The sequence below is a fragment of the Colletotrichum phormii genome (genome assembly GCF_030913505.1).
Source record: "Colletotrichum phormii strain CBS 102054 chromosome Unknown BDP81scaffold_10, whole genome shotgun sequence".
In the NCBI taxonomy this organism is placed as follows: Eukaryota; Fungi; Ascomycota; class Sordariomycetes; order Glomerellales; family Glomerellaceae; genus Colletotrichum; species Colletotrichum phormii.
This window is the reverse complement of record NW_026851452.1, coordinates 101,156-125,283: the sequence shown is the minus strand read 5'-3', so window position 1 is coordinate 125,283 and position 24,128 is coordinate 101,156. Positions and strand designations below refer to the sequence as shown.

General features: G+C 54.5%; 6 protein-coding genes across 6 annotated transcripts; 5 read left to right on the top strand and 1 right to left on the bottom strand.

The window, feature by feature from the left end:
- Window positions 1-561: 561 nt before the first annotated feature.
- BDP81DRAFT_449473 (uncharacterized protein) lies at window positions 562-2,323 on the top strand (the record flags this gene model as incomplete). Its single annotated transcript, XM_060592415.1, has 4 exons — window positions 562-1,262; window positions 1,335-1,464; window positions 1,530-1,608; window positions 1,665-2,323. 4 exons carry the CDS (start codon window positions 562-564, stop codon window positions 2,321-2,323), a joined length of 1,569 nt encoding a protein of 522 aa, XP_060445041.1.
- Window positions 2,324-3,898: 1,575 nt separating this feature from the next.
- BDP81DRAFT_319234 (uncharacterized protein) lies at window positions 3,899-7,827 on the top strand (the record flags this gene model as incomplete). Its single annotated transcript, XM_060584418.1, has 7 exons — window positions 3,899-4,815; window positions 4,866-4,905; window positions 4,964-5,703; window positions 5,757-6,273; window positions 6,326-6,790; window positions 6,857-7,309; window positions 7,378-7,827. 7 exons carry the CDS (start codon window positions 3,899-3,901, stop codon window positions 7,825-7,827), a joined length of 3,582 nt encoding a protein of 1,193 aa, XP_060445040.1.
- A 936-nt stretch (window positions 7,828-8,763) lies between these two features.
- BDP81DRAFT_22735 (uncharacterized protein) lies at window positions 8,764-9,722 on the top strand. The gene is made up of 2 exons (XM_060582832.1): window positions 8,764-9,518; window positions 9,570-9,722. Exons 1-2 carry the CDS (start codon window positions 9,048-9,050, stop codon window positions 9,606-9,608), a joined length of 510 nt encoding a protein of 169 aa, XP_060445039.1. The 5' UTR covers window positions 8,764-9,047; the 3' UTR covers window positions 9,609-9,722.
- A 767-nt stretch (window positions 9,723-10,489) lies between these two features.
- BDP81DRAFT_22720 (uncharacterized protein) lies at window positions 10,490-11,876 on the top strand. Its single transcript, XM_060582831.1, has 2 exons — window positions 10,490-10,668; window positions 10,757-11,876. Exons 1-2 carry the CDS (start codon window positions 10,659-10,661, stop codon window positions 11,389-11,391), a joined length of 645 nt encoding a protein of 214 aa, XP_060445038.1. The 5' UTR covers window positions 10,490-10,658; the 3' UTR covers window positions 11,392-11,876.
- A 1,121-nt stretch (window positions 11,877-12,997) lies between these two features.
- On the top strand, window positions 12,998-15,204 carry BDP81DRAFT_427605 (uncharacterized protein). Its single transcript, XM_060590359.1, has one exon. The coding sequence runs from the start codon at window positions 14,398-14,400 to the stop codon at window positions 14,854-14,856; it is 459 nt and encodes a 152-aa protein (XP_060445037.1). The 5' UTR covers window positions 12,998-14,397; the 3' UTR covers window positions 14,857-15,204.
- Window positions 15,205-19,273: 4,069 nt separating this feature from the next.
- Window positions 19,274-20,320, bottom strand: BDP81DRAFT_427599 (uncharacterized protein). The gene is made up of 2 exons (XM_060590358.1): window positions 20,239-20,320; window positions 19,274-20,178 (listed from the first exon to the last, which is right to left on the bottom strand). Exons 1-2 carry the CDS (start codon window positions 20,280-20,282, stop codon window positions 19,734-19,736), a joined length of 489 nt encoding a protein of 162 aa, XP_060445036.1. The 5' UTR covers window positions 20,283-20,320; the 3' UTR covers window positions 19,274-19,733.
- Between the last annotated feature and the right edge of the window lie 3,808 nt (window positions 20,321-24,128).

Genomic DNA, 24,128 nt, shown 5'->3' with positions numbered 1-24,128 from the left:
ATTGTTTGGGAACAAGCAAGCTCTTGTCAGCTCGGGAGAGTCCAGTTCATCATACCAGATCCATTGTTCACTATCTTTGATCCCCTTTAAAACCTTCGGTGCCATTTTGCTGCTCACATCTCTTGAGGTAGGTGTGACTCATCCCATTAGTGCCTCACCTGGACACCTGGGTGAGATGAAGTGAAGTGAAGGATGAACAACCGAGACTGGAATACGCACTTCACCATCACCTGAATACTTCCAAACCGGTCATAGCCGGTGTGAGAGGAGGCACCTTCCGCTTCATTGCAGTCTAGGGCTATTGGCAAAAAGAGGTATTTCCTGACGCCCTACCCAGGCCCTTCTCTTTCCCTTTTCCTTTCACCTCTGTTTGATCTTATTTTTTCTTCGCGCAGCAACATCACCACCAACCATTCACCACATTTTATACCCGTAAGACATTAATTGCATTTTCCCATCTCACCTATGCTTTCAAATTACTAATACTCATTCAGTTGCTTTACCCTTTGCGCGCTCTTCACAAACAGTCACCAGTCACTAGTCACCATTGCCACCACCACAATGGCCCCTCGCTCATGGGCCCAGATCGCCGCCACTGGCACGACGCCCAAGCCCAGTCCTCTGCGCCGAGAGGTCTTGGCCGACCAATCCACCAGCCCGGGTCCCCCTCCGCCCTCTGCCGCCGACTTCCCATCCCTCATGGGATATACGGAGGAGGAGGAAGAGGAGCGGAGTATTGCAGCCTCACGGGCTGAAAGCCCCTGCCCTCGCCCTTCTTCTTCTTCTGGCCCCGTCTCGGTGGTGGGGGGGAAGGAGGAATTTGGTGTTGCCTCTTCCCTTTTGAGGGGGAGCAACCCATCTTCCTCTTCTCCTCCAACTATCACGATTCTCAAGCGTTATACCGCCGCCACCACCACCACCGACGACACTGCCGAGATGGGCAACCAGAAGCGACAGGAGAAGCTCGCTGCGAAAAAGGCGGCGGAGGAGGCAGCTCGTCAGTGGCTGCTGCCGGAGATTCCGGCCATTTCGGTGGTCGGCTCATCTTCGACGGCAGCTGCTGCGGCTGTTGATTCTGCTGCCATTGACGCGGCCGACGTTCCTCTCCCGGCGGACGAGGAGAAGGAAGACAAGGGGAAGGGACTGGCAATCCCGACCCCGACCGAAGAAGAGGGGACTGTCGCCTCGTCCGAGGCTTCGGCTAAGGACGAGGCGCTCAGAAGAGCCATGATCGCCTCGCTTGAGCGAGACCACCGCGCTGGGTAAGCATCAAGCCCATCGCGAAGCGAAAAAAAACAAACATCACTGACTTTTTTCTTTTCCTCCTACTCTAGGCTCCTCCTGAATAGGGAGACTCATACCTTGTTCCTCCGTGTCCGAGAGGGCACGACGATCGGATGTCATCGCGACATCGTCATCTCAGAGGCGCCCAAGTTGGCGGAGCTCCTTCCCCCTGCCGACGAGGTAAGCTTACTCTTCTGTTCGATGATATTCTCGAAGTTTTCTAATTTATTTCGCTTCATGAACAGAACGGCAAGACCTACTTCGACCTCAGTGACTGCGCGATGCCGTACCTCAGCCCGGTCATCTTCTACATCTATAACGGTGGTAAGTAACTACCGTGACTTCCTACCTCAATTCATGTCTAATTTGAATCCTGACAGATCTCCCCGGCCATCGAGTGACCCGTGATTGTATTTGGGACACCCGACCCATCATCAACAACGTCATGTTCTACGGCCCGGCGCATCGCTTCGGCGTCTCGTCAATGCTCAAGACCCAGCTTGACAACATGGAGGAGGCCTACGAGATGTACCGCGTCGCATTCGGCGGCCGTTACTTCTACTACCAGATCAGCGAGTTCCAAAAGTTGGCAGGATTCGAGATTCCCTTCCGGATGGCGCTTGTTCATCTGTACCTCGACAACCCCATGGAAGACGAGGAGCTCAAGCCCATGAAGGTGGCCTTTGCCAAGCTGGCGACCGTCGTGCTCCCCTTCATGCGCCGGCAGCCTAGCTTCAATCTGACCCAGAGCCTCTGGGAGGGTCTTCCGTTCCCCTGGCGTTCCGAGTGGGAGGAGTTCTACTACGAGGGTCTGCTTCCTGACTTCCCGAAGATCTTCGACGAGAATATGGAGTGGGCTGAGGAGAAGGTTGACGAGAGCCGCTTCTTCTACGAAGAGCCTATTGATCCTGCTGGCCCGTCTTCGCGTCCTGCCGTGTCTGGTCCCGCCAATGTTCCGTTATATCAGGAGTCCGTCGAGGAGATGTGCCTCCGTCTTTCTGGCTGCGGTCTTGATCCCGGCTACCCGTTCACTGGCTAGAATGGCAGTCTCAACCGACTAAGCAACGAGCTTTGGATGTCTTCTCACTTGGATGGTTTAGCCTTTTCTTGCCTTCGCCGGATACTCATCGACTTTTGAGATTCACTTGGGATATCGACCATTTCGCTACCGTGCCTCAAGTCGGATTACTTCATTTTGGCAACGCGGTCGCGGACTTTTGTCTCTCGACATCGAAGACCAACTTCTTTCTTCTTGTTACGATTACGACTCTCCATCATTGTGGCTTTCGACTTTGCTTGTGTCCCCGCGGCAGGGGCTGGTGGACGAACAGATAACTTGGCTTGCTCAAACCATATCGCACATTGGACCTTCTGGACCGATGCTTCGACTCGAATGGACGAGAAGTCATGAGTTCTTTGGCACCTGACGACTTTTCTTTGCTTATATTATCACGACGTTTATGTCTGGAAGTGTGACCTCGAAGGAGGTACTCATTCATGAAAGCCGAACACAACGGACGGATACTTCTGCTTGCTTGTTTTGCTTTATTTTCTTGTCTTTGGCATGGTCGGCCACGGTTACGGTTACGGTTATGGTTATGGAAAAGAAGATACCCTTTCGGTTTTCGGTTCTGGGACAGGTTCATTTCACGATACCCCCTGGTTTGCGAGTCTGGAGTCTAGGGATCACGGTTTACGGATACTCGGATGCATGAAAAAGACTCAGATACTCTCGTCCTTGGCGAGACATCATCAGGACACTAATAAGAAGAGATCTGAGCACACACGAAGCAGCACATGACGCGACGTGAACGTGAGAATCTTTGCCGTGAAGGATGAGATGCTCAGTGAAGAGTGAGATGAGGTTCAATCTGAGCTACAGGGAAGGCACCTGCACCGTCGCCCCGGCAGTGGCTGGGCCCAGCGCGTTGGTGCCGAATTAGGCTCATTTTGCAAGCTGGGGCCTCCCGTCCTTTCACCGCTGAAGATGGCGGGGCAGAGAACCACCGCCGCTAAACGTGGTCTCCATCCTCTGTGCGGCGTAAGTTGGGTGGGAATCTGCAGTGGTTGACGGTTCCTGGCGTTTGCTTGGCCTTCCACAGCTCTGTACCTGCCGTGGCGCCTCCTAGAAAGCCACCAGCGAGCCCAGCGCTCAGACTGGCGCCATGGCAGTAACGGCAGTAACTGAGGTGATGGGCAATGGCGCTTGCGAGCCCCCGTGTTAGTGTCGGCCCTGCCTCCCCTCAATTGTGACACCGGGTGGCTGGTGGTTTTCGGCCGGGCTGGGTAGCATTTTGCCATGGTGATTTGCTGCTACTAGAATTATTGCAAGCATTCTATTTAATAAGTGGTGCATCTTGGTTTCGGAGGCGCCGCCGATCTAAAGAGGCGTTCGCTTATTTGCAATCTATCGATAATTAAAGGATATCCAATACCACCTTGCCGTTTGGAGAAGGAAAACTATTATCACCACTCGATTAATACCAGGGTCCAAGGGAAACCCCTCCCAAACGGCACTTACACCAAACGACAGACTTTACACGGTGCTACGGCACGGAAACAAGCAAGGCCACCCACAGTGTTATACCTAGCTATTGCGGGCAAACCCTTCACGATGTCACAGTACGAACCTTCACCACAACCTCCTCGCCGACGAGGCCAGTCCCTCTTCCCTTACAGCAACAGTAGCAGAGCCTCAGCCCAGAGCCTCAGGAGCCAGTACAGCAGCAGAGAAGCCCAGACTGCGCACCTCGTCCAGCTCATCGAAGAGTTCCGCAAGGGAGATCCCATCTACGAGCCCGTGCCGCCTACACCGCCGCCCAGAGCCCCGGGACGGCAGAGGAGTCAACGGAGTCAGAGGAGCCAGAGGGTCGTTTCGCCGTTTGTGCGATTTCAGTCGCCTTTGGAGCGGTTCGCATCACCGCTAGAACGCTTTGCGTCACCCTTCGAGTCATATGCTCCTAGAAGACAGGCCAAAACGCCGCTTTCTGTTCCTGTGGTGTATGATATGCCCACTACCACCACCACCGCCACCACCCAGCAGCAGAACATCATCTTCCCCGCGGCGATACCAGAAGAGGCGCAGATGCAGACGAGGCAGCAGACGCCACCGGAAGAACCTGAAATTGTGCCTGTGCCGTCCATCATCGCCAACGAGGAGACGGAGTCGGACGAGCAGAGCTTTGACCTGGACGGATTCCCGATGCCGCCTAATTTTATGGGCCAGGAGTACCTCACTCCCGTCGAGGAGGTTGAGGACTGGGTTGACTTGGAGGAGACGTCGGGCAAAGTGTATGCCTTTGACCCGGCGCACTCGTCGTCCGACCCGGCTAGGGATGATGACGGGTCTGACTTGGATATCCCGTTCTCGGATGATTCTACGTTGAGGGGGGAGGAGCCGCCGTTGAGCAGGGCGCTTCATGTGTATCAGTCAACGTACACTGGTGAGGGCGTTCTGGGCGGCGTGCATTCGGCTGCTTTGGATGTTGTCTATGATACTAAGAGGAGACGGCAGTCGTTGTTTAGATGGCTGTAAGTGGCGTTGATGTTTGAGCTTTGTCAGATTGCTAATCGTTTTGTAGGCATGTACAGCAAGACATGATGAACTTTGACGAGTTTACCGTAAGTCTTCATCCCTCAACCGACCCTTCTTGGGCGACGGATGCTAACTCTTGAGCAGAATGAGATCTCGCGCGCGCTCTCCGAGTCGGAGCAAAACGACATTCGCAAGCTTCTCTCCGATGTGAGAAAGAACTACTCCAAGACCGTCCGCACAGCTCGCAACACGACGGTGAAGCACATGGAGCCCAGCCATCTCGAACTCCCCCTCCAACGTGGAGGAGACCAAGCCAAAGGCTCGGCGACAGGGAAGCGTTCCGCGACTTGGCTGTGTATCCCGTACTTCTCACTAGAGGAATACTCGGGTATTCAGGCCACGGGAAACCCGGGAGCTTACCCGCCTCAAACGCTGTTGCAGTCGGCGTTCTCGAGGAACTCGCAAAAGCGGGATATGCTCCAGGCGACGCGGCAGATTGGCAACGGAGGGAAAGACATGTGCTTCCACATCCGACAGCTATGGTGTATCGTCCTGGACAACTCGCTGCTCATCACCTGCGGTTCCATGTACGAAGAGGCCCTGCGCGGCGAGACCGTCACCATGACATCTGAGCCGGCGAGAGATCCTACCTTGGGTGCAGACACGGGGCGGATACTTATTCGAAACGCCGAGTCGGTGTTGTGGTCGTTCCCTCTCGAGGAGTGCCGCACCTGGTTCGCTTTCATTGCGCACTTTGCCGATTTTTGGCCAAAGGCGGTCCGTTTCCACTTCAATGGTCGTCTGTTAACGGAAGCGCGGTGGTGGAAGGTGCTTCAGTTCGCGAGGACTTCGCGTAGGAATGTGGTGATCAACATGGAAACGTGGTAAGTATGCATAAACTCGCTTCGGGAAGAGCCTCGTATTGATAAAATTCTAGTACACCACCACAACTACCGCCAAGCGGCATCTTGAGACCTCTCAAACAAGGCCTGAGCAGCAATGCTGGCCAAGCGTCTAACAGCCTACAGCTTCCAAGATCTTCAGGTGGAAACCGGATGAGCTTCCCGCCAGGACAGTTCAACAAGAGCAACGAAATGTTTCACGTGTTCAGCTGGGCCGAAGCAAACCCGCCCAGCCCCCTTGAAGGTCCCAACTTTATCGTCCTCCAGAAACAGCTGTCCGAAGTCGAGGAGTTCCTGACGGCCGAGACCAACGGGCCGGATCGGCGGGCGTACCTAGAGGCTGAGATGTCGACGAGGAATGAGGTGTTTGAGTACCTCGAGCAACAGGGGGCGCGAATGCAGGACACGAAGAAGTCGTGGAAGAAGCAGGACTATGAGGAGCGTGTTGACATTTTCAATGCGGCTGACTCTTTGTTCCGATTCTTCTTGCCTCCTTTGTTTGATGGACCGACTACAGAGAGGTTCTGGGGTGCTGTGATGAACTTGGTCAGAGTAAGTCTATCGTTGGTCTCATAACCCCCTTATGGATGCTAACAGTCTTCAGATCCCTCAGCCCGAGGCCACAGAGGGGGAGTCTCATCCGCACAACCTTGACAAGACAAGACGTGAAGCTGTCTACGCAAATGCCCCTACGGTCAGAAAAGCACTGCGCCAAATGGCGCTTCCCGTCATCGCCTTCAAGAGCATCCTGTCCCACGCCGAACCTACGGACCGGTTGGATATCGACGTTCCGCTGGAGCTGATCCGCGCCTGGCTTCATCTGGTCATGGGCCTGATCTACGCGAGTCACGAGACGCACATGTGGGAAGACCATCTGGAAGTGGCGGATGCGTTGGTCAAGAGCGGCATGAAGCACGTTATGGAACGGCTGTCAAATCTTAACCTGCTGGAACGGTCTTCCGTGCTCCCGCTCGAGGTGGTGTCCCTGATGAGCTACGGCCTCTTGTCCAACACGTCTGGAAAGTATGCGGGAATTACAGACACTTATTCAGAGTACCTCAGAGCCTTGGTAAGTTTGGAGTGCCTCGTACTCTGCAGGCTTCCACTTTGTATCATGCACTAACATTGCGGGCAGGAAAACGAGATTGCTAACGGGCAGTCGGATATCTCTTACCAGCAGCGAATCAACTTTCTGCGACAGGAAGTAAGCGTGATTAATCGCACAATCGCTGCGCAAAACAACGTCTTTAGCTCTATCCTGGCCTCCCGTAAAGAAGGGTCATCAGCAGCAGCAAAGCTTCACCGTTCGGCTCGGACTCAGGTCGCCGCTGCCAACTACCGTGAGGCTTCTCACATGCGGATGGGCAGAAGCAGCGGCAGACACGCCGCCGATGACGAAGACGTGCAGGTGCTGCTGGAGCCCATGGCCATGGCTGCCAGTGCAGAGGTGTCTGACTTTTACAAGCTTCCGGCCACGGACGCGGCTGGCTTCAGGGATCTCCTGGCGGCGGAGTGCACGCAGCTCCTGGAGAGGCGGACCAGGGACTTTGAAGAGTATGCTGAGCAAGCAGACGTTTTGGAACAGACGGTGAGTCGTGTTCGAGGCCGCTTGTGACTTGTTACATTCTGGGATGGGGACGCTAACGGGTGAACTAGAACCTCAACAACGCGGCGGTGACCAAGGACCGCCAGGAGCAGGCGATTTATGCCTTTACCATTGTCACCATCATCTTTTTGCCTCTGAGCGCCGTCTCGAGCGTCTTCGGGATGAACTCTAGCGACATCCGAGACATGGAGGCCGGGCAGTGGCTGTACTGGGCCACCGCGATACCCGTGACCATCCTGACGATTGTGTTGGGTCTGTGTTGGATGGGCGAGATGGGACACCTCGTCGACTGGGTGCTCAGGAAAGTGCGAGGCGACGACAGACTCAGTCCAAAGTTTCCTGCTTCGTATGGCGGCGGGGACATGGCCGAGAAGCCTAGCTACCAGCAGCATGCTGGTATCGAGGTCATTAATGCTCCGCGGGCCGTGTATAGTCGACCAATGTCGGCCAAGCAAAGCTTTACGAGGCGGCTGGATAGACGACGAAGCCTCCGGACGTGAGATGCAGGACGCATACCGCGGCACCTGAATGACAACACGACACCAATACCTAGCCTACTGTGTAATACACTACGTTACGTCCCTGGTCTGACAAGTGCAACTTCCTTGGATCGAAGCCAGGAAGCTCGGGGGCACCCGAGCCGGAGCCAGGACCCCGGGCGCAAGGAATCACCAAACACACTCACCCAAGGCAGGTCAAAGATTGGGCTGCCACTCTGCGCCGGCAGGATGGAGACGATCGATGGATTAGGAATCGGTGTTGGTTCATCGGCTTGGCATCGTGGGATGAGCGCCCAACGGAAATTTGAGGCCAGTTAGCCCCTCTGCTACTTGTCTACCGGCATACGGCATCGAAAAACTGCTCCCTTTTCCTGCAGAGGAGAGCAAGTAGACGGAGGGAATATTGTCTCCCCCCTTTGCAGCCCAACGAACAGAGCCGGACACAGACGCTACGCTTGGGCGAGGAAGAGAGGTTGGGACGAGAGGAAATGGAGCGGAGACGTGCGACTGCGGCCTGCCAGCTCACCATAAAATCCAATCTGACAAGCTCAGCCCTGCAAACCCCACGATCAGGGGTGGCCCCAGATGGCCGAGATGGGGGAACCCAAAGGATGGAAGCGTTTTGGAAGATTCCCCGGTTGTGGTCTGGCATCCCCAGCTGTTGAGATCGGTGGGCTTCGGGTGATAAGGGTCACAGTGGAAGCGATGCACAACCCGGAGTATCTAGGTGTCAACGACAACATCCTTGATTTTTCCGGTCTGACGGGCAGGTTGACAGGCAGGACCAGGTGCCGGACGCAGTGCAGAACGCGCATGGAGAGTGCAGATGCAGGGCGGCTATGATGTTTTGAGCGAATGAGTGGTCTGGAAGCTCTGCCCCTTCTCTTTGGGGTTGCTGGTGCGGCGGTTTGCGATCAAGGAGGGAGCATGTCGCCCAGCTCTTGCCAGCTTTAGCTCTTTGGAAGGTTTGAAAGTTTGGAGAGGGAGAAACTTCTCTGTTCTGAGCATCTGAGTGGTTGGAAACTTGGGGCCGAGGCCGGGAGGAGTGGGGAGGTAGGAGGGGACGTGCCGCGTGCCTACCTCAGTGACCGGTCAAAGTACGGAGTACGTACCGAATGGTCGACCGCCTCGGAATTTTAACTTGATTTTTTTTGGCGTGACGTGCCCGCTGGCGTCATAAGGCCTCAATTGCCCAATGGCGCACCCTTGTCTGCCACACGATGGGAAGGAAGTGCCAGGTGACAGCCTCCCACCTCCCCTCTCCAAGCGAGGGCGGGAGTGAAGCACAGAAGGAGCGACTTGAAGCACGGGAGGGGGGGCGGAAGGGAAGGGAACCAACCTGTATGGAAGTGGATGGGAAAGGATGGGATGCTTTGGTTGGGTTGAACTTGACAAAGGTTGGAATTGCATGGTCCATCTGGAGTTTGGGAATTGGAGTTCCTATTAGATACCATTTACCCAATGAATGCTCAACGAATGATTGTACTCTGCATCTATCTGCATGTCAAACAAGACCCGTCCAGGCTGTGTTTTGCATGCGCCTCTCTCTACCTCTCTCTCTTCTCGATTCTCGAGTCTCTGGTTCTCCATCCCCGTGCATGTTCACATCCACTCTGATGTGTGTCCATCTGGCATCTCGGCGCTCCCGTCCCGGATCTGCTGTGGGCTGTAGTGTAATTCGTAGCTTCATCGTCCATGTGCTTGTTAGGCGGGTTTGCTTCTCTGGCTTGGTTGTGGCTTAGTACCTTACGGATAGTCGATCCCGAGTGGAAGAGAGTTGAAGGCGGAGATGCAAGGCAGCCCGGCCTGCCTGGATGTCCCCTTCCCGCTGGGCAGGTGGGCGGGCGACCTTGGGCTGACACACACACACCGGACATGATAATACCGCAGCACTCTCTCACAGGCCAATTTCTTGGTGTTTTCCCATTAGTTGGTTGGCAAAAGGAGGGGCAACTGCCAGGTAAGGTAGGTAAGGTAGGCAGGCTGCCCAGGCGGGCAAGGAAGGCAAGGCCCAGTCACCACCCCCTCGTGTCCCCGTCTACGGATACGGAAGCGACGAGGACCTTGATTCAACCTGCCATCTGCCAACTCCTCTTCCCCCTTCCTTCCCACCCCCGTGCGGCGTACATACCTTCCTTACCTTGCAGCCGAGCCAGAGAGGCCTAGACTTTTCTTACGGATACTTCGTTGGTGTCCCTCGTTGGTGTGTGAGATGAGTGTTATATGAATAGCGCATCTCCCGCCCACCTGACCCTCCAGACAAGAAGAGTCCGCTCCCCGTTCTTCTCATTCCCATCACAACCACCACAAACCACAACTACAACCGCCGCCGCCGACTTACCGACATTTGACACTGCAACACCTTTACTTAGCTCCAACGCTTTCTTCTCTCCCACCCGTTCGTTCGCCACTGGTTCCCTTCTTTTTCTACACCTACCGACCTTAGGTAGAGAAAAAGGCCAGCCTGCCCCGCGCCAGGTGATCAGCATCTGATTTTCCCTCACCCGGTCTTTGCGCTCTGCACATCACTTCGGTTCGCAAAGAAAACGGTCTTCTAGCGGATCGCATTCCCGCCCATCGCATATCGCACATCCCTCGGGTCGCAACACGCAACACACACGACACCTCATCCCATCCTTGGGTTCACGACGCATCCTGCGTCTACCCGCCCACCCGCAACTCAAAACCAACCCAAAATAACCAAACACCAACCAACTTCACCCTTCGGCATCGCGACAGTCACACCTTAAAAAGTGTAGGCCACCGAAAGGCGCACAGTCAGAAACATCTATACGTTCAAAATCCCCTTGGCACGAATCCAGCCGTCCAAAATGGGTACGAGTAAGCCCCAAAATACCTGACGTCAACGTTGTCGCAACGTTCGCGCCAGGTCCACATGAGCACAAATGACTAACCATGCATCGTACAGCATCGTCCAAGGAATACTACGAGTATCACCACCACCGCCACCACCATCACCACGGCGCAAAGAAGCGCCTCTACCTCGAACCCCCCACCAACGGCGCCGTCACCGTCCGCACAAAGAAGACCACCTTCATCCCGGCCCGCGAGCCCACCCCGCCCCCCGTCATCGTCAAACCCGCGCCCCCGCCGCCGGTGATTGTCAAGCCCCCGACTCCTCCCCCACCGCCAGTCGTTTTGCCCCTCCCGCCTCCGCCGCCGCCCGTTGTCGTCGTCCCGGAGCCCCTGCCCCCTATCGAGGTCATCGCAGTCGATGTCGAGCCCTCGGTGAAGAGCAGCAAGTCGAGCAGGAGCAGCCGGTCGAGAAGCCACAGCCACTCACGGAGAGGCAGCCGCGACAGGGAGAGGGATATCAGGGAGGTGTACGTTGAGCGGGAGAAGCTTGTGCCCGTCCGGGTGCCGTATCCCGTCCCTGTTCCCGTCGAGCCGCGGTACGAGACGTTCCGGTACGTCGAGGGCCGGAGGTACTCGCCGGCCAGGATGCTGCCGCCGCCCCCGCCGCATGAAGAGGAGAGAATGAGAGTCACCATCTCCGACCGAAGGAGGGAGAGAGAGTACAACGATTACCACTACAGGCGGTGAAGCCTCAGTCGTTGTCGTCTTTGACTCTGGGCTTATTTTTCTGTTACCATGTGTTTGGATTGAATGTTTGGAATATTCTTTTGGGAGGTTGTTTGTTTGACTTGTGAGGGATACATGCCTGGAGATGATATCAGCGATTTTGATCTCGCGGCGTTACAGGTTTCTTGATACGATGAGACGGTACGACGCCGCTGGGATGGACTTTTGATTTTGATTTTTCATGGTTTATAATTGAGGATGATCAGTTTGATGAGAAAGCGATGACTAGCGAAAGCGATGCTGGGATATATGCCATGATAGAGAGAATACGTATGATGATATTCAGAAATGACGGCCGCTTTTACAATTTCATCATACCGCCCTTTCACCATGCTTATCCTCTACATAATCACTGATTATTGCTTGTGAGATACCGCGCGTTGTAATCGAGACTACACTTCATGCCTGGCCTTAGGTCAACTGCATCCCGCAAACTCGTTCAGGCCCATGTGATGTGTTGTCTAGAGTTCATGGATCGTACGGAGCTCACTCCGTCTCACTACTACTTAACCTTTGCTATAACTCTGTCCGAAAGAGACGTCGTCTTTCATGATAGTGAACGTGAGAAAAGCAGATTCAGGCGTTTACAGAGTGACCCAAATATCTCGTACATATCACGCCAAAAGTTCATGGAGATATATAGACAGAGCGTTCCTTCATCCGCCTAGAAACCCCGCGTGCAAATGCATGGCCTGCTCTCACCTCAATAACGTGATGACACAGAGACTGGTGTACGATGTGGAATCACTTCAGTCAAACACAGAACGGCGGAGAGGCCAGGCGGCCTTTCATTCTGGCTATCGTAATAAAGCACGTCTTGCCATCATCTCTTAGGACAAACGTCCCAGGGAAGTTACTGTACGAAACCCGAATTATATCAAGCTGCGACAAGACACAAAGCCGTAAAGAGGAAGGCGACCTTTCGCCCCGACCCTCAGCGATAGCATGCCTGCCCCCCACGGATACCCTCACTTCCAACCCTAAAGTCACGGAGCGTGGCAAAGCCTCAACAGGCTGGCTGGCATGTCGTCTAGATTCCCACCGGGAGAGCCGGTCAACGGACCAAGTCAATGAAGATGTCCTTGGACGTCCCGGAGGCGGCGGAGTGGGCATGATACGTTGACTCGTTGAGTCTTGCTCGCATTCGATCCACAATTTCTCCGTCTTGGGGGTGGCCTCTGGGGTCTTTGAGTAGTGGGCAGAATGATTAGCAGCGAGTATTTCGAAATGGGACCTGCATGAGTGATAGATTGAGTGACAGGGTAGATGAGTAAGTCCAGTTCTCGTTGAGAGATAGCGATCCGAGAAACACCACTCCCAACTTCCCAAGGTTAGCACGTGGTTAGAAGGAACCACATTTCCACGCCTCAAGCGTAGGTAAAGTACTATACAATATAACGAGATAGTTCAGGCAATCAATATAAATAGCAATACTCTACCTAGCGGGTTAATTGATAATGATACAAGGCCTTGGAAAGATAAGAGCCTCAAAAGTCGCGCATTTGAAAAAAAGAAAAGAAAAAAAAGATGAAGCAAAATGGAAAAGTGATTTGACACAAGATCTATAGATTATATGAACTAAATGACTTCGCAACAGGGTAAATGAGTAAGTCGCTCTTTCGACATCTCTATCAATTGCACACCTCCTCTATTTTTGAGATGCCCGAAACGCACTGTTTCGAAGAATCTAGATCACCTCTGTCTAAAGTCTGAGACGACGCCAAACCACAAACCCCGTCCCCCTCGGGCCCTTGAGGTTACATTTCTTCCTCGCCGTGTCACGATTTTGAATTCCCCAGGCCCACTCGCCCGTCCGTCCACGGGTGTCGGCAGGGCTGAAGGCTATATATAACCGCTTGGCTTTGTTTCTGCGCAATCGCGTCAACATCTCTCTGAAGCGCTTTCTCCTTTGCCCCGTGCAGCATGCTCCCAGGTTTGTCGCAGCGAAGCTGTCGTTGTCTCGCCAATCGTTATAAGGCGTCATCAAAATGATCTGACGGGACACAGCCCGCTGTCTCGGGAACCTAGAAGGCCAAGAATCTCATGATCGTCTCTGATCGCGTGCTCCCTTGCCAAATCCTCCTGCGAACCCTGCTACCAACGTGTGCGCGACTCCTGTAGAAGGTGATATCTCCTCGCTCGAGTGAATGATCTCTTCCGGGATAAGAAAGGTTGCTATTTCGAAGAACGCCCCACCGCTCCGGTCATCCAGCAGTGATCGCTGTTCGCCATCGGCCACAAGAGCCGAGTCTCCATCGCAAAGTTTCCAGGCCCCAGATCGGCTCGGCCCTGGTATCCGTATCTCTCATGGACCATGATACCGCGGGGGTTCGTGGACGATTGACTTGGCGTCACAGTTTCCCTGATGCTTTCTGGCCCCTGCCGTACAAGTCCCCATGCGAACCGTAGATGATTAATTCGTCTGGTCGCGTAAACGCACACCTACCCACGCGAACCAGTCGTCGACGGCTAGCTGAGGAATCGAGTGCCACAAGTCCGATATCCAAACACCACTGCGTCGACCCTGAGGCCTTCTACCTGTGACATGCCGGATCCAGACCCTTATGATCATGCGCGTACCTTCAATAATGGATACCCCCTAACTTGTAAGTCGCGGCCGGTACTAAACACCAAACGGTTTGTGATAATCCAGGGCGAGAACGGCTCGGACAACACCGGCCAAGACCGAAATATTAGTCTTGTCTCTCTCCTCTTTCGCTGCTTGACAAAATCGAATCTCCACTCTCGAGCAGGCAGGCAGGTTTCGAGCAGACGAATCAGAATGAATGCGGCCCCCCAAAGAAGAGTGTGGAAATTTCTCGGTGGACGCGGGCTCCGTTGCACTACAGCGGCGGCTCCGAAGATTACTGTGTAAAGGCGGGGACCGAAGCGGGACGCGCGGCTTGATTGACTTGGTCGTGGGATCACTTGACCCAGCCTGATGTGTTGAGTACGAAGTGCGTATTGATGTGGTCAACGATACCTGAGATCACTCGACGGCAGTGCGGCATCGTTGGGTTTCCTTACTTGGAGGATCTGTGGGAGTGTCTCCGTACCGGACGACAGATGGACCGTGTCGAAAACGCTGGCGTAGCTATCGACCGCGGGATTAGTACAGCATCTAAAAGTCAACGTGCCGGACAAATCGAATCTCTAGGTGTCGCTACAGGTATGCCGGCGCATCTTGAAAGTGGGTACGGGATCCTGGAGACCGTCGTTGAACGGCACTTGCGCCGCCTGTTCGGTTCCGTCCCGGGACCTCATCTTCTAGGAACTGGACCCGATCCGGGACCCCACGGCCTCCAACCTGCCCAACCCGGCACACCCAGGCAAGCAGCGAGTCCGGTTGAGGACCTAGGTAACCGGGGTAGCCATCATCCAGCCGTCCCTCGATGGGCCGATGAGCCGGATCTTGAGACGGCATGATCAGATGCGCTCAAGTAGTGCGTGGAGGCTACCATCGAACGAGACATCTCACTCGTAACATTGCGAGACAGGCTAGCTCGTCGCCGTTGTCAGCTGAACGTTGTGGATCGCTCCCATCGTTGAAACGGCATGGGGCTCCGCGTCTCATATGGGGGATTATCTCCCTCTTCCTCTCAAGGGACGACATGAAAGAGACGAAAGCTTGCATTGTGAACGCGTTTGCATGCCGATGAATTCGATCGTGACTCGAGGGATTCGCCTCGACCATCAAGTTTGGGGTGTTTGGTCGTGTGGCGAAAATTCGCTTCGCATGGCGATAGCGAGAGGAACTGCAATGCACAACAACGACTGACCGGCCTGTCCCCTGGGTGCGGGTTTGTCTGCGACAGGTGACAATTCGTGACAGCGTCAACGAGCAGGAGAGTGACAGGCTCGGTCTGGGGACGTCCTGCGCCCAACGAAGCCGGCCCATCCATCGTACCGACGGAAGCTGAGAGCCGGGGGACTGGAGGACCGTCCGATTGCCAGGACCCGTCATCTCAACTTCCGCAACGTGTCCGACAGCGGTGGTCCTACGATGTTTGCCTTGAATCGCGCCCTCTCTTCCCCGAGAGAGGGAAGAGAGAGGAGTGCACATGAACTTGGATACACACGGTCACGTGAGTAATCCTCGTAGTCGTGCGGCGTTCCTTCGTCTAGTCTAGCTGAAGCGGTCGTGGTGGTGAAGCGAGAAAATCTGTGACGAGATGCTTCCCCCCCTCCCCCCCGCCACTTCAGATTGATGGCGCATCTGAAACATGTCCGCGACGCCGGCTAGACTTCAGGCTGCAGATGGCGGGCGGTCATGGGAGCGACTGGTTTGGTGTTTCACCGCACTTTGCGGGAGAATACCGCGTCGTCATTGGATGGGATCGCAAAAGCCCGAATTGCAGGACGAGGTTGATGAGTTGATCTGCTGCACAGCTGACGGGATTCCGACCTTCCTTCCAGCGGACTTCGTCCCAAGTTTATTCGACCCCGGGATGTCGAGGGTTCGGGATGTCAACCGAATCCGTATTCACTTTGGTACAGTGATCCTGGCTTAGTTCATGGAGCAGTTGCTTGAAACTTGTCATTCAGAGATGTCGAAAGGCAATGATTCCATCTTGATGATACGACTGGTCCACACAGGAGTTGTCCCGTCTATAGTCTGGGCCGTCGACTGACAATGATGTTTAGAAAGTCTTCTTATAGACTGGGTGGTCGAGTTGATGGAGACCCAAAGAGGCAGACGGGCTAGAGTTGCTCCAGCCTAGGTCTGGCCGACGCAACTGCGTGACCCCAACACATGAGTCCTCATAGCAAGCATCTGCAAGCTAATTAGCTTGTCCCAAATCTAGTCAGTAATGGCCAATGGTGTCTATTCCATCCAAACTTAGCAGGCTTGATCCAGGGGCGAGGAAATCCAAAGCCAGTGTAATATGACTTATCAGAAACTCAGACCTTAGAAGCACAGAAGCTTACTTGTTCTACAGGAGACACAAAGAATCCATCCCGCGTATTGGGATGGGGCTGTGGATCGCCAGATTTGTGGAAATACAAATATTCTTTGTGCGAACAGAGGGGGGTTACAGCTTGCATGCCAAAAGTTCCATGTGATTTGAGGTCATCGAACACGAGGCTGCAAGTGATGCACAACGATTTCGGACGAAGCGCCTGGCCTAGCTTGCTGATTGTCGTTGATGAAGAAACATAGCGATCTCGCACTCTCGCTGGAGCAAACGTCACCAGAGCTTCTCCATTTCCAAATCATCTTCAGTGGTCGCGCCGCTTGGCGCTGTCTGAGGCGTCAAAGCCCTCGCATGCAGCTGGTTGTTTGTCATACAAACGAAACAACCGCTTGACGTATTCTGCAGCAATGGACGACCATAACAAAAATGAGCTACAGCCGTTGAGGTGCAGTAGCAGGCAGCTTCACCAGCGGAACTGGAGCTTCCCGATGCTTGGCAAAGCCCTCTTGAACATGGCCTACAACACAGCTGAGCCACACAATGGGTGGCCCAGAGCCGCTGTCTGGCGTGGTGTCAGGATGATTCGTATGCTGGGACAAAGCAGCGTGTTGTCTGACGCTCTGGCTGCTTGCCATAACCATCTCCAGTGAATTTAAGACGGCATCATGGGTTCTGACGGCATTTCGCCTTGGTCGCATATGGGACGAGGGGCTATTCCAATTTGCATTGCAATGAGCTTCCAAGTTCCCACCTGTCTTTCTAAGGGTCCAAGTCCTCTTGCCCGCCCGCAATGCTTGATTGGCTGGCTCTGCCGATCTCAACACTTGGCTTCCGAGGCGGCTGGCACAGGCCACCAATCGAGTCTCCCGTTCAGAGCGGCTTCTGGTTTATGAGTTCATTGGCGCGTCTCAAGGCGTTCGCGAGTGCAAGCCAGGCACGTCAAGCCGATCGCAATGCATGCTCCTTTTCCCAGTGGTGTCTCGTCGTACTCGACATGGATCTCGTGGCGGTTCGAACTCCACGGTACTGTGGGATCCCATTGCGCGCCTTGAGCAGCTCCCGGGCTTTCGCGGCTGTGGCTCGAATGCGCTCATGGTCCATGGAAATGGATTGAAATTGCTAGATCCACCAGCTATCAGGATCCAGGAACAACGGCCGCCGAGGCGCTACGGGAAAAAGCGACGCTGGAGAGGGGGTTTCCTGGTACTCGCTTCTGGTTCGCGCCCACAACACCAGTCTGGAATAGCTGCACTGCCGCCAGAGTGCATTCGTAGGCCGTAGTGTACACCGCTGCAGCAGTTTAAATTGGCATCGACTTCTGATGCTTCTGATCAGAACCTGCTTGGTCTCTTCAATGACCGGCTTTCTTCACTGCCATCTGTTGCTTGTTCCATCCCACTCCGAGCTCTCTCGTTGGCTGATCGAGGGCCGTAATGTCGACTTTATCAACAAGACCGGGGACGATTCTCCGGATCTGGAAAAGAACTGATGACTTGCGCCCGCGAGCCTCAGGGGCCGAAGGGAATTATCTTGCCATTTTGCTTCGGAATACCGGTTCCAAGCGGGTCCGCTGATTCGCCGTGTTGCCTCTCGAATTGGAGTACCGGTTTGTTGCCCCCTACGGATACACAATGAGCCTCTTCAGACCGAGGCAAGCTGCCGACCTGAACGCCTATGTACTCTGCGTCGCTGCGACCCCCCTCTGAGTGACATCGGTGGAAGTAGAGTCTGGAGCAAAGCCACCGCTCTTTCCTAGTCAAACTTGGCAGCAAAGGTTGTTCATGTTGTCTATAGACCGAGAAATTTCCGAGTTGTCGTCTTGCCAGCCCTTTCTAAAAGTGCTTGCACACAAGGATCAACAGCCGCTTGTCCCGGAGCTCAACGGCGTCTCAACTTTGGAAACTTTCAAAGCCTAGACTCTTCGATGAGATGTAGTTGAAAGGCGCTGGTGGGAGGCTTGAGCGGCTGCCCAGTCGAATTTTGTGACCTCATGACTTGGTTGGAACTGGCCCCGAGTCATCGAAGGCATGGTTCAGGCACGCAAAAAGCGCGCTGTTGGAGTGCTGTAGGAGTGCTGTAGTGAGCAGTCTATGGCCGGGTTTCCTCAAGCGCTCGGATTCGGACTTGAGCAATAGTCAAGTATCGCGTCAGGGAGCCAAGAGTGAAATTGGCGATTGAAGCTGGAGATTGGAGGGGCTCGACAAGTTTCCGGTGTTCTTCTTACACTAAATCACCGATCCTTCCGAGAACTGATTATCCCACGAGTCTAGCCCGTCAATTTGAGGGACCTTGGTTTGATAACTGCCCAAGGTTGTTCGCGTCGAAGTCGAGGTAACTTCCAGTTAGTAGTTGTGCCGCGGTGAAAACCGTTCTTAGAAGGTAGAGAATACTGAAGAGATGGTGCACCCGCACGATGGCGCAAGTGACGGGAGAGCCACCGGCTAGGTGAAGACGGCACGGGATGTGTCCGGCCATAATCGCCGGGCGTCGGGACGAAGTCGCCCGTGATGATTGCCAGTACGGGCACCTTAGCTCCCGGTTCAGCGTGCGTAGTCCTTAACTCTTGCTGACGGAGGATGTAGTGTTTGTGCGGAGTGCAGTGACTGTACCTGCAGAAAAGGTGCTACCTCCTGCATGACACATAAACATGCTAGACCGAGTATGGCGAAATACCTTGCAAGCCTAGCTACTCGCCTGGGCCAAAGGGGGGCAAAGTCATACAGCGAAAGCTATTCCCAATGGGTGCGACAGCGTGCGACGTGGCAGAATGCGTTTGAAGCAACAGGACAAGGACAGGATCCAGCCGACAGCTGCTCACGCATGAGGCCGCTGTGGAGTTTGTCATTCCCGTGAAAGCGTGACACGTCCAGTGAATGCTGTGGACGCGCCGCGAATAGCATGTCAAATGTGACAGCAAACGGAGGACGTAGCATTTGCTGGACAATCGTGACTGGCGAGGATCCCAGTTTCGGATGGATCCCATTCCAAGTGCCCACAGTTCTCTTTTTCTCTCTGTTGACATGACGGGCATTCGATCCTGGCTGGCCCAGACTCAGAGCACCGCCTGGGCCACTTTCCCGTCCCTGGCCCTGGTCTTGGGAGTCGAAGTGCTGATTTTGGAGTGGAGGTATCAAATGTCTGGGACTCGAGGATCTCAAAGAGGGACGAGGACCAAAGAAACCAGGAAAGCAGGGGTATGATTGGAGCAAACCAAGCAAAGACCCCTGGCTCCGAGATTAATTAAGGCCTTGGGTCGTGGCGTTAGGAATCTGGGGTGTGTGAGAGTGGCCCACAGCGCTACGGCACCCGTGCCATGCATGTATGGATGTGGTGGAGGAAGCATATCCGCAGGAGAACCGGAGACGATTTGGTTATGTAGAGGACGACTCAGCAGTCGAGCAGTGTAAGTGTCATTGGCCAGCCCGAAGACTCAAGTCTCTCCCAGTGCCGAAAACGAGCCTGAGTGCCCGATGCAGAAGATGGGCAGATGCCTGAAGGGTGATGGAGCCGAGTGCAAGGGCGGCTCAAACGTTGCGATGCTGATGAAGCAGGAAAAACATATGCGGCGGATGACGACGGCGGGGAAGCTCGAAGAGCCAGATGACAAAAGAGAGTTGGCGTGAGTGTGTAGGTACTTTGTAGTTCGTACTGATCTGTATGTATGGATAGACATGTTTGTCGTACGGACTCGTGACTGACATGTTTCAAGAAAGCCGGTGTTTCGGGAGAGAAGGCAAGATGACGGATGGCCACTCGCCAGCAGTGCGGGACATTCGGGACATTACGCAACGGCAATACGTTGCTGGTGTTGGCTGTTGAATATCTGGCAGGCTATTGGGTGAATTATTAGATGGCTGCGAAGTGTTGTGTTGTGGAGGGCGAGGTACTTCCCGGAGCCGAGCGGTCGAGAGTCCAGACCAAGGTCTGGGTTGGCATGTCGATTATTGAAGGGAGTAGGGGAGTTCCAGTCTATCAGACATATTGGCGAAGGTTGAACAACTGGTGGTGTCCGAAGATGCCTTGGGGCCACATCTAGCGGGCTCAACGAGCTGCTGCTGCTGCTGGCTAGCACACGTGGCTGACGTGGGAACCGTGGGCGCCCGTGTTGGTAAGGTTCCTACGGCACCTAGTGGTGCCGGTTTGCTGGTTCAGTCGTACGGTCTGTAGTCTGCACGAAGGGAGTGAGACTAAGGACAAAAGAAGACGGGATTCAGACGTGGCCAGAGGTTGAAGTCGAAGCAGAAACGATACAGCCTCATGTTCCAAGACAAGAAAGAGGTGCCTCACAGTACCTACCTTAAGCCTAAGGTGCCTTAGGTAATTCGTCAACCGATCTGGGCGAAGGTAGGAGCAAGGCAGGCTGCATTGAGTCCCAACTTCCGAGTGTTGTCTATTGCGGAAAGAACAATCTCCCCAGGTAGGTAGATCGGCAGTTTCCAAAGTAATTGTATCGACTCGAAAGGAAGGTGATATCGTGAAGGATCACCTACGCTGCACCTGCCACCTGCACCAATCAACAAGGTACCTGGGGGGGGGGGGGAATAGCCTTATGTAAGCCCAAGCACTTGACGTTCAATAAGGTAAGGAAGGTACGAAGTATGCAGGTGACTCGAGCAAGCCTCAGATTGTTTCTCACTTGCAAAAGAAAAATACGTGCAAGATGTTCATGAACAATCATCTTGGTCAAGACGTAATTTACTGAGGCAAGCCGCAAAGGTCCAGAACGCCATCAAAGCCATTCTGGCGGCAAGGCCATGGACGACAAACAACAAATTCAGGGTGACGGTTTCGCCATTGACACACCAGCGGCAGACCGGCTTTCCTGGGAGATGAAGACGTTTCTCACAACCTTAAAGAGTCCAACACTAAATGGCCAAGTCACCCTTAGCACGCGAACTAAAGGCAAAGGCTGACAGGGTTAACAGACGAAGACTTTCTTCGCTAGCAGACTGTCATCCCGGAGCCCCGCACCAAGCATCCCCTCTGAGATAGTGGCACGTGTATGGGACACCGTCATTCCCGCCCACCTTGGGGGCCAAAGGCTCCAAAGGGATACAACTATCGGGGAGGATACAGCAATTGCTCCGATGCTAGCATGTTCAAGGTCGAAGAGCGCGGGAGCCTCGAGTGCTCAGGGAGGGAGGGGATGATGGAAGGGAGGGATCCAGATGACCAACATCGAGATGCAAAATGAACCCCAGAGGTCAATGCTGATGGTGCATCGCATCTCTTTTGCGGCTTGCCAGTGGCCATTGTCAATCCAATCTCTTTGCCTCCTCCTCTTCATCTCCTCTCCACGTCCACGGTCACGTCCGCATTCTCTTCGACATCTTTCATCCACCGGGTGCCAGCGTACGAATACCTAGCACAGAGTATTCCATATTCCAACTGCATCCTTCCCCTTCTGGCAACACCTTGCAGCGGCAGATGCAGACACCAAGAACCACGAACCCACCCACACAACCAGGAACACACAGCAGAAGCAACAAGGGGACCGAACCTGCAGCCAATTCCGAGCCCACGCATCCTCCTCCTGGGTACAACGACTCTTTGGTTGTCTTTGGTCTCTCTGGCTGCCAAGTAAGTACCTTGTCGCGGATTCGGTCGTGTAGAGATACCTACATCACTCAAGCTTCTGGGTACCACACACCACCACCATCGACCGGCCACTTATTCCCCGGCACCCTGTTTAACCTTCAGATGTACGTTCCCTTCTCCCCCTCGTGCCCCCCTCCTGTTAAGGTCCGGTTGCGAATGCCGCTGCCGACCTGCGCTGAAGGATGGAATGGAATTTGGGCACGGATACACTCACTCAACTGGCTGGCTGGACTAATTATGCTGATGATATTCTGATCTTCTTATCCAGACTTCTAGGCTCTCCACTAGTCTTATTGACGGTCGACTCGAATGCTACCCTCTGCCACGTCCACTACGGAGTACGGTACCACAGATCAGCCTCCCTTTGCTAGTTGCTGGAAGCGGCAAGACGGGAAATAAGGGGTTTCTTTGATCCAAACACCACAACACCACAACATCAAATCCCCCCCCCCGGCGCTGGTCGACTTTGAAGCTGGTCTGTCTGGCCTGGCCCACCATCATTCGCGTTGCATTGCACTGCATTGTTCATCAGAAAAACCTACACTTCGGCCATCCCAACGGCCACATCCTCTCAACTCTCTGCTTCTGGCCTCACCTCACGGATGCCAAATCGTCCATAGCCGAGTTGCTTCTCTCTCTGTGTCTGTGCCAGCCAATGGTCCTCTCGTCCAGCATCAACCCCCGTCACAACACCACACACATACATACACACACGCGCGCACGCCTACCCAAGACAACGGGCACTTGTCTCATCCACGCCCGGCTGGCAGCATTCCTTTCACAAAGCATATCCGGCACCGCGAGACGGGCCCCCCATCCCTCCCTTAGAGCTCGGAGGACGCCATTCATCTGATCTACTCTGCTCTGCTCTGGCCCACGCCCAAGATACAACCTCTTTTTCATCCTTCTACATCCTCGTCATACGTCCTGCTTGCCCTGCAATATAACATCAACCCGTGACGACAACCTCGACTCCCAGAACCCAACCCAACAGAGTCAAAACCGGCATATTTGACTGACTACCCATTCGCATCAGAAGAGATCAGGGTCGACTCTGCTCCGCTTCGTGCACGACTGATTCCTCGGCTCCGCTCCCCTTCCGCGTCCCTTCCCGGCTGGATTCGCTCGCTCCCGAGAAACAAAAATAAAATACCTACCTACTCCGTACACTGCAATCTGCATCCCGTCTAGAAAGAGGCCGGTCTACATGCAACGGCAGTCGGGGTTACCCAGGCATCTCGAAACCGCTGCGAGGTTGTCCTGCGTTAAGCTCTGACCCTGCACACACCCCTAGTTGGGCCGCCGGCCAGTTGTCTTTCCGTCGCATTGCCCACCATGTCGCAGCTTGCGCTCCAGACTCAGAGTGCCCAAGGCTCAACTTCAGATCCTGATGCTTCTGGTACGACTTCCACGTCTGGTCCTCCTGTTGACGCACCCGCTTCTGCTTCTGCTTCTGCCGTTGCTGCTGCTCCTGCTGCTGATGCTGCTGATGCTGCTGATGCTGCTCCACGTCGTTCTGCTATCGCCCCTGGTGCTCATCATCACCCTCGCCTCCCTCACCAAAAACATCCTCTTCACCGGCTGCAGGTCGCAGACGTCTCCTCTTACTCCCCTTCTTCCAAGGATGGCCCCACGACAGGCCTGTTGATCCCAGCATCCGATCCTGCAAGCATTAGCAACAACAGCACCACCGCCAATACAAGCATCGCTGCCGCTACCGCTGCCAGTCACACTCCTAGCAGCACGACCAGCCCTCTTCTTACTCCATCTCCAAGGTACGTTCCACTGGCCTCCACAGGCTCTGATTACCAAACGAGTGACGGTCCACTCTTTGCTCTGGTTTGCCTGTCTGCCTCTCTCTCTCTGTGTGCCTTGCTTTTTCTTGCTGCCGCTGCTTCTTTCTCCTCCTTGACCCTACCACCTTACCTTGACTTTTGCACGCCCGCCGCCAGACAGACAGTCCTGCGACTCGCTCGCTTGTCTATCCACGCGTACGCCTACCACCGACCCCCAAAACCGCAGAGGCAGAGAAAGAGAACGCAACTTCTCTCTACCTCGATCCCCGGTCTGCAAGGATATCGTGTGCGTCTTGGCGCTCCGCGGCTCTTTTAATTTTGACTTTTCGCTCAACGCCGACTCTCTGGTTGCCTTAAGATCTATCCTGCTATATTGTGGGACTTGGAT

Bases quoted from the DNA above. Each gene is read 5' to 3' on its own strand.
- BDP81DRAFT_427605 (XM_060590359.1), top strand. From the start codon at position 14,398: ATGTGGTCAACGATACCTGAGATCACTCGACGGCAGTGCGGCATCGTT.
- BDP81DRAFT_427599 (XM_060590358.1), bottom strand. From the start codon at position 20,282: ATGCCAACCCAGACCTTGGTCTGGACTCTCGACCGCTCGGCTCC. The intron at 20,179-20,238 runs GGGAAGTACCTC...ATTCACCCAATA, and splicing joins ACTCTCGACCGCTCGGCTCC to GCCTGCCAGATATTCAACAG.
- BDP81DRAFT_22735 (XM_060582832.1), top strand. From the start codon at position 9,048: ATGGGAAGGAAGTGCCAGGTGACAGCCTCCCACCTCCCCTCTCCAAGC. The intron at 9,519-9,569 runs GTCCATGTGCTT...GTTGTGGCTTAG, and splicing joins GTGTAATTCGTAGCTTCATC to TACCTTACGGATAGTCGATC.